Source organism: Herpailurus yagouaroundi, unplaced genomic scaffold, assembly GCF_014898765.1.
Source record: "Herpailurus yagouaroundi ecotype Mexico unplaced genomic scaffold, PumYag 252, whole genome shotgun sequence".
Taxonomy (NCBI): domain Eukaryota; kingdom Metazoa; phylum Chordata; class Mammalia; order Carnivora; family Felidae; genus Herpailurus; species Herpailurus yagouaroundi.
In genome coordinates, this window is record NW_024412469.1 from 80,226 (window position 1) to 95,798 (window position 15,573).

Here is a 15,573-nt window from a genome sequence, read left to right on the forward strand (position 1 = left end):
AACTTCTTTCTAGATAAGTCCCCGGAGGCAAGGGAAACAAAAGCAAAAATAAAGTATTGGGACCTCATCAAAATAAAAAGCTCTGCACAGCAAAGGAAACAATCAACAAAACTAAAAGCCAACTGACGGAGTGGGAAAAGATATTTGTAAATGACATATCAGATAAAGGATGTATCCAAAATCTATAAAGAACTTACCAAACTCAACAACCAAAAAGCAAATAATTCAGTGAAGAAATGGGCAAAAGACATGAACAGATACTTTTCCAAAGACACCCTAACGGACTAATGGCTAATGGACACAGGAAAAAATGCTCCACATCACTCATCAGCAGGGAAATACAAATCAAAACCCTAATGAGATACCAACTCACACTTGCTAGATTGGCTAAAGTTAACAATTTAAGGAAATAATAGATGTTGGTGAGGATGTGGAGAAAGAGGAAAACTTGTACACCGCTGGTGGGAATGCAAACTGGTGCAGCCATTCTGGAAAACAGTATGGAGTTTCCTCAAAAAATTAAAAATAGAACTCCCCTATGACCCAGCAATTGCACTATTAAGTATTTATCCAAAGGATAGAAAAATGCTGATTCGAAGGGGAACATGCACCCCAATGTTTATAGCAGCACTATCAACAATAGCCAAATTATGGAAAGAGTCCAAATGTCCATCAACTGATGAATGGATAAATAAGATATGGTGTATATATACAATGGAATATTATTTGGCGACCAAAAACAATGAAATCTTGCCATTTGTAACAATGTGTATGGAACTAGAGTGTATTATGCTAAGTGAAATAACTCAGTCAGTAAAAGATAAATATCATATGATTTCACTCATAAGTGGAGTTTAAAAAACAGATGAACATAGGGGACAAGAAGGAAACATAAGATAAAAAGAGAAGGAGGTAAACCATAAGAGACTCTTAAATACAGAGAACAAGCTGGAGGGATGTTGGTTGGGGGGATGGGCTAAATGGGTGATGGGCATTGAGGAGGGCACTTGTTGGGATGAACACTGGATATTAAATATAAGTGATAAATCACTAAATTCTAACAAAATAAATAAATAAAACCCTGATAAATTTTTTAAAAAGTATCTTCTATTTCCTCTTCTTGATCAGAACCAGGTGGGACTAGATGGTCTCCAGGTCTGAGCCTAAAGGCTCTTTAAGTCTTTGAGGTGGGGATAAGGGAGGGTATAGGGTCCCCAGGTATATTTTCAGATAAACAACATCTAATTTTTTAAGTAAAAATATGTCCTATCCAGTAAGTGGGGCATAATTATGCTAAAAAAATATTTCATGGGACATAGTTATATTAAAAATTATTCAGTGTTTATCTGAAATTCAAATATAATTGGGCATCCTATATTTTATCTGGCAACCTTAAGGGAGATGGACCAACATTTAAAATAAGTGGCTTCCAAGGGGTGCCTGGGTGGCTCAGTCAGTTAAGCGTCCGACTTCAGCTCAGGTCATGATCTCGCTATTCACGGGAGTTCTAGCCCCGTGATGGGCTCTGTGCCAACAGCTCAGAGCCTGGAGCCTGCTTCAGATTCTGTGTCTCCCTCTCTCTCTGCCCCTCCCCCACTCGCACTCTGTTTCTCTCTCTCTCTCAAAAATAAATAAACATTAAAAAGAAACATGTTAAATAATAAACAAACAAACAAATAAAATAAGTGGCTTCCCTAAAAGGAAATCTTGAGATTGGGGAAAACAGAGGCCACAGTGAGAAATGACTTTTTGAGGAGAGGAATGAAGTCAGTTTCTTTCATGCCAATTAAGCAATCACAGGCGACCCTGTCAGAAATCCAAACTCATGACTAACATGGGACTGGAGATCAGGAAAAGAAATTTAAAAGATTAAGAGTCAGAGAAGCAATCTTCACACACAGGGCAAGCCAGCAGACAGAACAATCCCATCCAGGAAGGTAAGAGCATGGCCTTCTCAACCATTGTTTTTGCCCAAGAGAACAGGTTTTGGGGGATTCTGGTGGGCTCCTTTGCCCTCCTTCGTTGCTTCCCTGATGCTTGGCTGTCAGCAAAATTTCTCCTCAGTGCATGTAAGTCTTCAGCTACTGAGGGCTCATGAAGTCTCTTCCTAGGTCCTGTTTCTAGACTGCCAAAAAGCAAAGAAGAGAGCCAGGTAAAGCAATCATTCAGGCTACATACTGATTTTGATTCTGTGTGTGTATTCTCTTGTCATTTGAAAGACTGCTTCTCTTGGTTTGAGTGAGATGAGATGAGGTACATTTGTTGTCCCTATACTGTTTGCAGAGGTTTACATAGATTTACAAAAACAATTTAATGCAGAATCAAGTTTTGTATCTGTAATTTTGAGCACAGGGCTCACCCTTACATTATTTACCTGAGATGATCATGAGTTCAACTATAATTTCTTTCTTACAATTGGGAAGGAAAAATTATGCACAAAATGCCCCAGTGTAAAGTGTTCATGTGGTGAATTCCCCCTCTGTTCTCCCACTTCTCTCCTACTATTTTAAGCAGGCTCATTAATATAACTCTATTATCAGACCTTTGAAATTCATAAGAATAAGAGGGAAGAAAAATACATATAATAGCAAGGAGAGAAGAGAAACCACTGTTGGTTTCCAACCAGCACACTTTAATCATGACTTCCATAGTTCATGAGCTTTTGTCTATTTGTTTGTATTATGGCTTAAAATTGTGTATTAAAATATATATTATAAGACATATACACAAACAGATTTAAGCCCTATTCCTGAGACTTGAATGAGGGAGAAAGAGGATGCTGTGTTCAGCCACATATTCATGTCATCATAACCATCTATTTGGCCAAAGATTGAAATGAAATTAATACCTTTGGAGAGACCTCCTTTTATTAACCAGTTTTGTGCCAAGGAAAGTAGGGAATAAATAAAAATGAATTTTGTTTCTCTACAAGCTTATGGTATAGAGTCACATTGAAGGCAAATGATGAGCATTTCCTCCCAGAATAATAACTCAAAGTTTGTTGTTGTTTGCTTTTGTTTGTAGTTTCTTCTTTGAACTTGTTTCAGTTGGTAGAAGTGGTTAGAACCTTGAGCAATCTCCACTTGATATCAATGAAAAAAGCAAGTACAAATCCTTTCCCAGAGAGAAACCAGAGGGTCTTGGGTATTATTAATGTCCACCCGGAGAGAATGTCTTTGTGGATCTTTATGAAGTGCTGAGATACTCTGGATGCATTAAATGATGCCTGTGTGCCCCTGCTACAGGTATCCTGTGAACTGTGCCCATAAGATGCCAAAAGAAGAGGCTTACTTCATTCTTGGCTACCCCAAGAAGGGGCACAACCACTCCTACATCACAACTGAAGAGTAAGTTCAAAACTGAACCCAGGGGGGTTTCTAGTTTGCCATTTGCCGACACAGCCTGCTGATTTCCACCAGCACCTGCCTTGTCAGTAAATCTCTCTAGTGTTCATTTCTCCAGAGAGTAAAAACCCTGATAATGAAGTGAGGAACCCCCATAATCCTATAAGGGTCTCAGTCAAGCTTCTCTGAGGCCAAACAGGCAAGGAGACAGGAATGATAATCAGTTGGATCTTGGCATTTATTTTTCTGTATCTTTGGCTATTAGGTTTTCACTACAGGTTCCCTGGATGGAAAACGTCTGGATGCAAGATGACACTTTCCTCAAACCTTGTTATGTCTAACCCACTCAGGCTCCTAGAGATGGTCTGTAGACAGAACAAAGGCGAGTTGCCAAAGAGCTAGTGAGAATGAAGGGCAAGTATGTGCGACTCCAACTGCAGACTGACTCCAGGGTGAAGATGGTGGTTATAATTCTGCATCATAATTTATCCTAAGGAAAGCTGTTTGATATTATGAATTAATTAAAAATAAGTATTTATATGATTCAGCATTTCTAAGTGCTAAGCAATGCATAATCAGTCCAAGACACTATACTTGTCTTTGGAAAAATATTACAGTCTTTTTGATAATTAGGTTCAAGAATAATTTTAGCAAACATAAGTGCTGTAACGGGATGACAGTCTCCTGGGACACACTCTACATGTACTAGAGTGGGCAAGATTGGTGGGAGGTCAGTTTACACCCTCTGAGTGGAGACTCCAACAGGAAAAAAATGGTACCAGGTTTTTATTTGGACTATCTCTTAAGTTCAGAACCTACTGAAAACTTGCTCTCCCTTGGAAAAGAACTATTTAAAAATCTTTATTAGAGTGAACTAGCAGGGGCAAGCAAGATGTAGAATCCATTAAAGGGACTGAGGAAGAATTTAGGCTGGGAGCATTTCCTTAGAAGACTCTAGTGGGATTCTCTAACATTCCTGCGTGGTCAGTGGGGAACTGGGATGGGGAGATCTTCTGAAAAAATGTCTGAAGAGCAAAAATACACTCTTTGGGGTATTTGGGGGGTACACATATTAGGTAGGATATTGTTTCAGCTTCTATATAATGATTTAACAAACTGTATCACTGTGAAACGTCAGGAAAGAGAGGTTGAGGGGTTCTCTCAGTTGAAAGGGCATAAGTAATTTATGGAGATTTTAAACTGAAGTTTTCCAGTCATTGCCACTAGAGAGGCTGATTTCATAGGTCTGGGGGTAGGGGCACAGAGTTGGCACTTTAACAAGCATCTCATGTGACTCTGCTGCAGGAGGCATTTGAATGACACTCTAGAGAGCCCTGCCCAGCTGGGTAGTGGATTCTTTTGGTGTGTCTGGCATATCCTGATGTTTTCCACTACTGTATCAGTCACTGGATGTGTGTAAATGCAATGTGACTGTGCATAAAGAAGTGGAACAGAGCTCTGTCTGTGTCAAGATGTCCAAGGGGATGACCACAGACTTGGTGGGTGAAATTAGAGCACAAGCATGCTAGGAATTAAATCAGCTGCCTTCAGTCATGAGAACCCACTGAATGCTTCTTATGAAAGCTTCATTTCAGGAAAGGGTGATATGGCAGGAAAGAATGATATAGAAGGAAAGGCACTGCTTGGATATCTTAGACCAGTCACTGTGAATGCTGTTTCTCTCACTTACTAGTTGTGCAGCCTTGGGCGTTTTACCACCTTAAAATGTTAGGGATATCAGCTGTGACATGAACATCATATCTACTTCGGAGGACTAAATGTGAGGATGTGAGGATGAAATAAAAGTCTATATGTGGGGTGCTTAGCACAATGCATGGCACAAATCAGTGCTCAATGAATGGCAGAGAAGCCACTAAGCTGGTGGTGATGTTGATGAATCTTGGTAGGTCTCAGCATCATGATCCACAAAATAGGTGGACTGGCCTGCATAATTAGGTCAGCACTGTCATCCATCTTGTTTAGAGATGGACAGAATAGACGTAATGCCTCAGCAGCCTTGAGAAGGAGGTGGTCAGGTAGATGTTACAGGGCTTCTGTCCAGGAGAAGCCTCAGCTATATCTTGATTTACGTTCAGATGCTCAATCTCCTATAAATCACCCAGCTCTGCAGAGCCTTTCTTTAGCAAGTCACAGCACTCTCCACTTTGATCATGCTATGATGTAGAAAATCAGGCAGATGCCACCTAATTGACAGTGTTATACAGGGAAAGCACAGCCTCAGTCACTGTTTCCAGGGCCTCTGTGGTAACTAATGCTTCCCATGGGCCACTGGACACAGGACTCAAAAGGTTGGCTTAGATGCCCGGATTGCATCCTGCTACAATCTTAGTGAAGTTCCATTCTTAGTGAAGCTACAGGTTTGCTCTAGGTTCAGCTCAGACAGTTCTCCCCAGCACTGAGCCTCCTTGTTATATCTTTTAATAACCCATGCCTGGCCAGCTGGGAGGTTCTTATTGAACATCTTTAGAGTCTCTTGACTCCAAAGTCAAGTCGGCTGGCATCTCTGACTTGGCAGCCAAGCAGTCTGGAGAGATAAGGTTGCTTGTCTCAGCATCCCCTGGGCTCTAGTCCCAGCTCAATTCTAAAATATCTTTTCCAGGTCACTTAGGTGAGAACAGAGAAAGCAGTAAGCATTGACTCATCTGGTTCAGTCTTTGGTGATTCTAAACTGGATTTCTGAAGCAAGCAGAGGCCAGATAGCATCTTGTGTAATGGAGTATAACATGAGACACATATCCTAACAGCTGGGCTAGGCTCTGGCATCCCCATGCAATAGTTACAGTCTTGGGGACCTTTAAATCCAACAAGCCCTACATCCACCCCTTCAGTCAGAATGTGCCAGCCCTAAGTCCTCAGTGGCTGCTTTAAATACTTTCTCCTCTTCACTATCTTTTCTCTATCCCCAATCAAAACCTACTCTGTGGAAAGTCGCGGATCCCCTCATTCTCACTAGAGTGTCAATGACCCACAAGAGGTGAAAGTAACAGAATATTAAGCTTTTAGGACAAAGCAAAGATGAATCTTTAAAGATGGTATTTCAGGTCTTCAGTTCCAATTGTAAATGAGTAAAAATAATGATGTTGGGGCTAGCATTATGCCCCAAATCCACATATAAATAGTTATCTTAAAAAAGGCATTCAATGGTTCATTCATTTTGCAGATGTGAATTTGTAATCACTCATAATTCATTTGTTCATTTTTTATTAATTTGGCCATCCATCCAACTGTCCACTTAGCCATCCATCCATCCGTCTTCAAGAAATATTTTTTTGAAACACCAATGTGCCTGACACTTTCTAGGCACTGAGGAAACAAATTAAAACATAAACCAAAAACCAAAAAACTCCTTTGGGACCTCCTCTCCTAGAAGAGACAGGTAAGCACACTGCTGACTACCACTGCAGGGCTGCGTATAAGAGAAGACAGGATTGGTTGCCATCATCCTGGGAGGGGTGGGTGGTGCTGAATCTTTGAACATGAATTTATTAGTCATGCACAAGGAATACAGGGGTGAGTTTGGGTCAGAAAAGACACAAACACAAATGAGATAAACTCAAGTTTAAATCCTGGCTCCATCTTGTGCTACCCTCTGTATGATCATCAGCAAGGCACGTCACCTCTAAATCTATTTCCTTATCTGTGAAATGGGGATGATAGGTGATGCCTCCTTTGCAGGATTGTTGTAAGAATTAAATAATCTAGTATATGTACAATGTTCATCATGGCATCCGGCTTAGAGTAGGTCTTAAGTCAATGTTAATTATCAATACTTTTTCTGGACTAATAGTTGGGGAAAATGTTTTAAATAAGTCCTTATGGAAAGAAAAGATAACTCAGTCTCAGTAAATACTTTGTTCATGTAAGGGTCTGTTGCTACTGCACTTCTTGTGCCTGGAACTTGGGTGCTTAGGCCATGCCAGTTAGCCCTATTTCTGTGGGCACACACCTGAGAGACTCCTAAAGAAGTTCCTGTTCCTGGTTACAGATGCTGGAGGCCTGGTGAGCGTTCAGTGTGGTATGGGGTAGGAAACTACTTGGGGGCTGGGAGGTGTTGCTCTGGGCTGGAAAAACTCCTGTGAAGATTGAAGATTGATGCATGTTCATCGCAATCTGGAGCAAGGTTTCTGTACCCAGATGGATTTGTCTATCTCTTGGGCCAGGGCTGCAGGGATTGGAATCCTGACAGTAGTCCTGGGAATTTTGCTGCTCATTGGCTGCTGTTATTGTAGAAGACGAAGTGGATACAGAAGCTTGAGGGTTAGTAAAGTTTCCACTGCTGGAATCCCTCTGGATCCAGGATATCCTTCCCTTTCTTTCTTTGAATTTCTGGGGAATGAGATAACATTCTCATGATCACCTCTAGCTCTCCTCTCTGGTTCTGATGAGTCTTTCTCTATACTTCTTTCAAGTCTTCTTTGCTTCTACCTAGGCATGAACCCCAACCAGAAACCTGGCCCATCTCACTGATTTGATTCACAGCAAACCTGAGTACTTGGCTGTGTATGTAGCTGAGCACTGATAGTTTGTGTGGTGCAAGGACAGAGGTCCTGATACTCTTGCACAGCAAACAATGGCATGTGAGATGCTCCAGATCTTATCAATCCTTCTGGGAATTCTCACTGGTTCTGTTCTTCAACTTAGTGGCTTGCTCATCTCACCTTGCTGCCTCGCCTGGGAGTTCCAGGTTCTTCTAACTCTGTTATACCAAGAAATTCAGCATGCCTAGGACCTATACAGCCATAAGTACAATGAGGAAATCATCCACCCCTCAGCAGCACAAAGGACCGCTGGGTTTTTAACAGAGCCCATTCTCGTTTGATGACCAATGTAGTTTTGACAGAATTTTTTTCTTCTTTACCCACATGAACAGGAAGCTAACAAATTACACAGTCCAGTCTTGGGGCAGTAGTGTCTTCCACACATGGGAAACATCAATTGAATCTTAAACCATTAGAACTACAGGTCTCACTTAAAAGCCAAGTAGCACTTTAGCTCTTAAGCATCCAAAGTCTCTCTCCATAGTGAGCAATGGAATGAAAGGAAAGTTGCAATTTCTCTCTCCCTTCCCCCTTCTCCCTTCTCTCTTTCCTTCTCCACCCTCTCTTTTTCTGTCCCTCCACACTTCTCTCCATTTCTCCCTTTATTATTACACATCTGAAAACTTCTGAGTTGATACATAATGGAAAAAAATTATCTTTACAGAAGATGTTGGAATGTCCCGTTCCTCATTCAGCAAACACTTCATTTAGAAGAAAAGGTTCTGTGGTGGAGAGGACGGTTGTGAGGGTGGGGTTTGGAGCTTGGCAGTCTGAAGAAGGGAAGGTGAAGATAACATGTATAGCTTTGAATTCTCCTTGCCAGGAAGCTTGGGCAGTCCCATGTGCCCCGTGCCCTAATGCCCATCTTGCCAGAGTGTCCAAACACAAATCATGAAATACAGTGCAAGTTTGGGGGCCAACACGGCCACTGAACAGTAGTAGCCCTCCCGTGTGTTGACATTTAGTGGAAAGAAGGAAGTTTATGAGTCTGAATAAGATCCCAAACCAAGTACCATAGGAAAGCCTTGGCTTAAGAGATTAGGGATGGATCTTGTGTTCATATGACACTTCTCTGTGGCTGTTCACAACAGATTAGGGAGGGACTTTGCTCTCTGCCACAGAATTCCATTTGTGCCTCTAGTACAGAGTTAATAGTGCTTTGCAATTGGTTATTAATTTTTTTTGCCTCCTCCACCCCTTATCCTTCCTCCATTTATGTCTTGGGACAGAGAATATTTCTTACTCATCTTTGTATCTCCAGTGCCTGGCCCATAGCAGTCACCCAATTGTATGGCATCAGGATTTGGTCTCATTGTCTGTCATTGACTCGCTTGATGACCTTAGATTTTAACTTCTCTGAGCCTCATTTACTGTATTCTACACCTAGGCACATGTGATATAATATGATATATATCAGTTTTTATTTAATATATATTTTCTTCCATATGTTTATTTAATTCTATATTTGTATATAAAAACACACAATGATTTAATTCTTTCAAGGAGTAAAAGCTCTACAAATTCAATATGTTGACAACCATTTTGTAATTGGCTTGATGCCACTGGACAAAAATACAATGATTTTTTTCCTTCCTGATTCAACACTCCCATCTTAAACTCAACTAAACCATAACAGAGAGTCTTTAATGTCATAAGCTCAGACACTGTGAACATTTTGCTTAGTAAGGTTTAAGTTCAACCTTACTAGATCAGTGATTTGTAGAGTTTCTGGAATTTTTGTGAGATGGAGCTGTGTTTAAGTTTTCTGGTTCCTGTGGCACCTAAAAAATGCTGTCATTTATTTTTTTTAATGTTTATTTTTATTTTTGAGAGAGAAAGAGAGACAGAGCATGAGTAGGAGAGAGTCAGAGAGAGAGGAAGACACAATCCAAAGCAGACTCCAGGCTCTGAGCTGTCAGCACAGACCCTGATGTGGGGCTCAAACCCATGAGTCATGAGATCATGACCTGAGGTGAAGTCGGACACTTAACCGACTAAGCCACCCAGGTGCCCCCTACTTCTTAAATTAATATTAAAATCTTGTTTCGAGACTTTCATATTTCCTGAAAAGCTGGATTGGGGATCAGTAGTCTAAGAAATTTAGGCAAAATTATGTAAAATAGTGCACTAAATAAATCCTCCCTGCCTCTCTTCAGTGATTCTTTTTTTTTTTTCATTTTGAAAACAAAGGACATAAATGACAATAAATGCAAGCTTCAGGTAGCTAAGTTACTCCACCTTTAGCAAACTGCTTTAAGCTTTGAAATGTTTACTTTCCCACTTCCATTGACCATAGAATGGTAGCATGGTTGGCTGGAATTAAGATCTCCTAAAGTGTCTCCATTGACTCACAACTCCCTTTAGCCCTGAAAAACATCTTTTGAAAGAAAAGAGTGCTTTTTGCAGCAATTTGTTTCTGCAGGAAAATGATTTATAAAGGGATGGAAGTTGTATTTGTATTTACCAACTTTACCTTTCACTTGAAAGTTTAGGACAAAATGCTTTTTGATTCTTGGAGAATTTCTTGGAGAATTTCAAGGCCCCTGCTACAGCTCAGTTGACACTCATGTTTCACTTGTGTTTCTCAGTGCTTGATCAGGGGCCCCTGCATTGGGGCTCTTGCTAAAATGCAGATTCTGGGACCCTCTCTGATGGTGGGACCCAGGAAGCTGCCTTTTAAAAAGATTTATTTTTGAGAGACAGGGAGAGAGGCGGTGGCAGGGGTGGAGGTGGAGAATCCCAAGCAGGTCCCACACTGTCAGTGCAGAGACCAATGCAGGTCTCGATCCCATGAACCGTGAAATCATGACCTGAGCTGCAATCAAGAGTTTGACACTTAATGGACTGAGCCACCCAGGCATCCTCAGGAAGATGCCTTTTAAATCGAATGCTGAAGTTTCAGTACAAGTGCATAGAATTGGCAGTGAACTAGGGGAGTGGATCATGCCCCTATCCTATAGCAGGTGAGAGATTTACAAAGAAGAAAAAGAATAAAAGTGATAATTGAGGTAAAGGGAGAAAAGGCATTAAATACCTTACCTGTGGGCTGCGAGTTGGGGAGGGGAGCAGAAACTTCCTGCATCCTCACATCAAGATTAGGGTCTTTGCACATATATCCTTCCAGGGGGTAACATCAATAATAATTTCAGACTAGAGTCTAGGAAAACTACTTCTTTACAGTCTGCAGACTGTGTAGTTATCAGCCCAATCCATGTCTGGCCTGATCTCACTGATATTTCAAACACTTCTCCACGTCTCCCTGAGAAACCTTCCTTAATGCCCTCTTCCAACCTAGTAGACCCCAATGATTAGCCACAGTCTGCAGAAAAGGCTGAAGAACTGCTAACATCCTCACAGCCTCCTTGTTCCAGTCCCTCTCAGCCAGTACCACAGAATGCATACTGCTAATGCCCTACTGGCTAGATTTGGTTCACTGGTGTTTGGGACTGTATTAAAAAAAAAATTGAATTAGGTACTAAAATTTAAAAGTAGCATGTTACATAAAAATCTCAATTTCCAGTTTCTTTTTAAAAATCAAGAGATCTAGCAAAAACTGGCAGCTATGTAGTGGTTGTCCCTCTAGATGAGACACTCTCCCTCCTTTTCTATGGCCCCCACCTGGCCCCTTTCCTCCCCCTTAGCATTACCTGCCTGCTCCTTCTAAGGATCTGAATAGAGCTGGGTTGCCTGGGGGCAGGCAATAAAGAGGCGCATTGTCTGCATAGCATTGGTTCTCCATGTGACCCTGGATCATCAGTTTTGACAGTATCACCTGGGAACTTGTTGGAAATGCGCATTATGGGCCTCACCCTAGTGTCAGAAAGTCTGGATGTGGGTCTGCCAATCTGGGTTTAACAAGCCCTCAGGTAATACTGATGCATGCTAAAATTTGAGAACCACCACTATGGAGAATTTAACAAAAATAAAAGCAACTAAAACTATGCTTTTTATTATCATAATGTGCTAGTAATTTTAAACTATGTCAGTGATGAAATATTCCACCTCACTATGGTGGACCACTCCTGAAGTCCCCACTTGGGTATGTTTCTCTGTCCTGCACAATTTGCTGTTATTATATTCTAGGGATGGAGAATATCACCTTGTAAACCTATGCAAAGCACCAAACTAAGCTTTCACCCACCCCTCCCCATGATAACTCAGGGTGCATAATTTATTCCTTGACTAGTCATCATGTTGCAGCTTAACTTGGAAGCTCAGGCTACAACCACAGTATTTCTACCACAACATATGCGTTTGTAGCATTTTAAAGATATTTTGCTGTCATTATGGGGAAGGCAGAAATAGTCAGTGTGTCCCTGCTGCCAAGTTTCTCAAAAGTTTTTTTCTCACTGAAATACCTCACTAGCTTTGACCACCTCCACTCAAAATCATTCTCTGAGGTTCATTTTTTAGATTGATTCTTTTTCTCTTTCCCTTCAAGAATATTCATTGACGAACTAATGGGTATCAGGCACTGTACTAAGTGCTTTACCTTTAGTTTTAATTTCTACAACTCTGAGAGGTAGGTGCATACTACAGATGCACAAATACTGGAATTCAGACAGGCAAATGACTACTAGCCTGAAACACACTGCACATAAGTGGTAGAACCAAGATTAAAACCCATTCTTCTTCTTCTTTTTTTTTTTTATAAGTTTATTTATTTATTTTGAGAGGCAGGGTGAGGGGAGAAGTAGAGGAAGAAGGAGAGAAAGAATCCCAAGCAGGCTCAGTGCTGTCAGCACAGAGCCTGACATGGGGCTTCATCTCACAAACTGAGAGATTATGACCTGAGCCCAGATCAAGAATTGGGTGCTCAACCAACTGAGCCACCCAGGCATCCTGATTAAAACCCATTCTTAAAATTTCAACTTCCTTCTCTTTTCTTTATTGAACTCAATTATTTTTTTCTCAACCACTGACCTTCATGCATGCACATTTCAGGACAAAAGCATTCACACTGGCACTCGAAGTACCTTAACAAGGAGATGTCCACGTGAGGGGTTTGGTCACCAGGATAGCAAGCTGCCTTTTCGAGAGAATAATTGTGAACCTGTGGTAGGTTGAGATCCTATATCTTGGTGTTTCTGTATGGCTGTTTTTAACTCAAATGAATAAAATTATTCCAATTTAAAAATCAAGGACATTATGAATATACATAATGCTACTGAACTGTACACTTAAAAATGTTAATTAAAATGGTAAAATTTATGTTATATATATATGTGTATATATATATGTGTATATATATACACACATGTATATATAAACATAAGTAATAACATAATAAACATAACAAAAACATAAATGAACAAAATACATAACAAATAAACAAAAAACACAATAACAAAGATAAAAATGGGGAAGCCCAGAGATTGTCTTAAATCATGTCCTCTTTTACTCAGATTTTTTAGGTCAATGATCTTATGTGTATAAGATCCAAAGGAAGAAGTTTGTTCTGCATACAATATCTTTTTTGTCTTATGTTTTCAGTATATTTGCCTTTTTCTGAATATAGATATATCTAGGGGAGAAAAAAAAGCATCTGTTATTAATTGTATAGAGCTGTGCAGTCCAAAAGGGTAGCCACTAGCCACATGTGGCTATGGAGCATTTGTACCAAAGTAGTTTAAATTACAATGTGCTGTAACACATACCAGATTTCAAATATTTAGTATGAAGAAAAAAATATAAATAATTCATTAATGATTTTTATATCAATTACATGTTGAAATGATATTTTGATATGTGGGATTAAATAATTAAGATTAATTTTACCTGTTTATTCTTATTTTGTAATGTGGACACTAGAAATGTTTAAATCTCATATGTGGTATACTCTATTTCTATTGTGTGCACTGGTATAGGTGCAGTATATCATAATGGTGGAGAGAATGGACTCTGGAGCCAAATTGCTGTGAAATTGTGTGACCTTGAACAAGTGACTTAACCTCAGTTTTCCAACCTGTAACATGAAAACAATGAAAACACTCTAGAATTCTAAATTTTGAGCATTAAATAAAGGCCTGGCACATTTTTGCTACACTGATGATAGCACTGGCCTTTAGATACACAAGATACACAAGGATGTATCTATGTGGTATAAATGTAATGTATATTAGTGGCTTTAAAAACAGTGTTCAAGAACTCACTAGCTAGGGCTTGGGACTTAAACTGACAAAGGTAATGCAGGTGTAAATAAGTTTTTGAGATTTTGGGAAGCCTGTGGACACTTACAAGTTTCTGTCCAGAGAAATAGCATAGTTATGATGCTAACCATTAACTCTACCCTCTCCCAGAACATACGCACTGTTGCCAAGCCCATACTCTCCCTTTCTCATTCTCACAGGTTCCCAATGCTCCACCTGCCTACGAGAAACTCTCTGCAGAACAGTCACCACCACCCTATTCCCCGTGAGAATGCTGAGAGGTGCTGAAATGATTTCCCTTACAATTTTGCTGGAATTTAATATGGACATCTAATATTCTGCTTTGGAATGCTGTAGAAACAGTGTAAATCATCCCTAATAATAAGCTTAGTATTAAATTGTTAGTAGAGCAACTAGTAATACTAATTGGGGAAATTATGAGAAATATTAAAATGGAAAAAACTTTGTTAATAAACACTATAATGATACTATTTGTATAATTTTCTGAGACAGAATTCAAGTGTGTATTCTGGCACCATTAAATTTCTTCTTTGTTGAAATTTGGCTAACAACTAAGAAACTACTATTCTGATTTTTGAAGAAGCAGCATCTTGGCCAATAAGAACTCTAACAAAATTGCTGCACATGAGTCTGTGGCATGGAGTACTTGCAAAGGATATCTTTATAGGTTTAAGACAAATTTGACCTACCAAATTATAGTCACATTCAGAAAAGTATCAGTAATGTCTCTTTGTGGTCTACAATTCCATGATACTACAATAACATACTGCAGAGATCCTGTATCTTCATACATAGAATCCAGTTCTAATTACATTTCACTTCAAGACTCAATACTATCATAATTAACGATAAAAAGTTTCTGTTAAACCAGAAGGTGGTGTAAGGATTTAAATAAGATACTGTAGGCTTCTGGGAAGATGGCGGCATAGGAGGACGCTGAGCTCACCGTGTCCTGCGGGTCACTTAGATTCCATCCACACCTGCCTAAATAACCCAGAAAATTGCCAGAAGACTAGTAGAACAGATTCCCTGGAGCCAAGCATAGATGAGAGGTCCACGGAAGAGGGTAGGAAGGATGGAGAGGTGGTGCACGCTACAGGGACTGGCGGGATGCAGCCGTGGCAGAGGGGTGGCTGCCAGCAAAGCAGAGCCCCCAAGTCTGGCTTGCAAAAACAGAGGGGCCAGATGGAGTGTGTTCTGACAGCAAGTAGGACTTAACATCTGGAAGGTTATAAGTTAACAGCTCTGCTCGGAGAGCAAGAGGGCTGGAGGACAACAGGAGGGAGAGTTGTTGAGCCCCTGACGACAGAGTGCAGCTTGGTGGGGAACAAAGGCGCTCACCAGCGCCATCTCCCTTGCCCATCCCCCAGCCAAAATCCCAAAGGGAACTGGTTCCTGCCAGGGAACTGGCTTGCACCACGCAAACACCAAACGCTGTGATTCTGTGGTTCCATCCCTCCGGGAGGTCTGACTCCCTCCCGGTGCCGCAGGGCCCCTCCT

At 40.5% G+C, this 15,573-nt stretch overlaps 1 protein-coding gene across 3 annotated transcripts; it reads left to right on the top strand.

Moving 5' to 3' along the window:
* Positions 1-1,822: 1,822 nt before the first annotated feature.
* MLANA (melan-A) lies at positions 1,823-14,549 on the top strand. 3 transcript variants are annotated; one of them, XM_040460868.1, is made up of 6 exons: positions 1,891-1,937; positions 2,112-2,152; positions 3,246-3,347; positions 7,526-7,622; positions 12,848-12,961; positions 14,253-14,549. In XM_040460868.1, exons 3-6 carry the CDS (start codon positions 3,271-3,273, stop codon positions 14,319-14,321), a joined length of 357 nt encoding a protein of 118 aa, XP_040316802.1. In that variant the 5' UTR covers positions 1,891-1,937; positions 2,112-2,152; positions 3,246-3,270; the 3' UTR covers positions 14,322-14,549. The 3 variants fall into 3 exon arrangements, 2 of the variants coding, with proteins under 2 accessions (XP_040316801.1, XP_040316802.1); XM_040460867.1 differs by lacking the exon at positions 2,112-2,152 and having other exon boundaries at positions 1,823-1,937; XR_005786303.1 differs by lacking the exons at positions 1,891-1,937; positions 2,112-2,152; positions 7,526-7,622; positions 12,848-12,961 and having other exon boundaries at positions 3,243-3,347.
* The last annotated feature ends 1,024 nt before the right edge of the window (positions 14,550-15,573 follow it).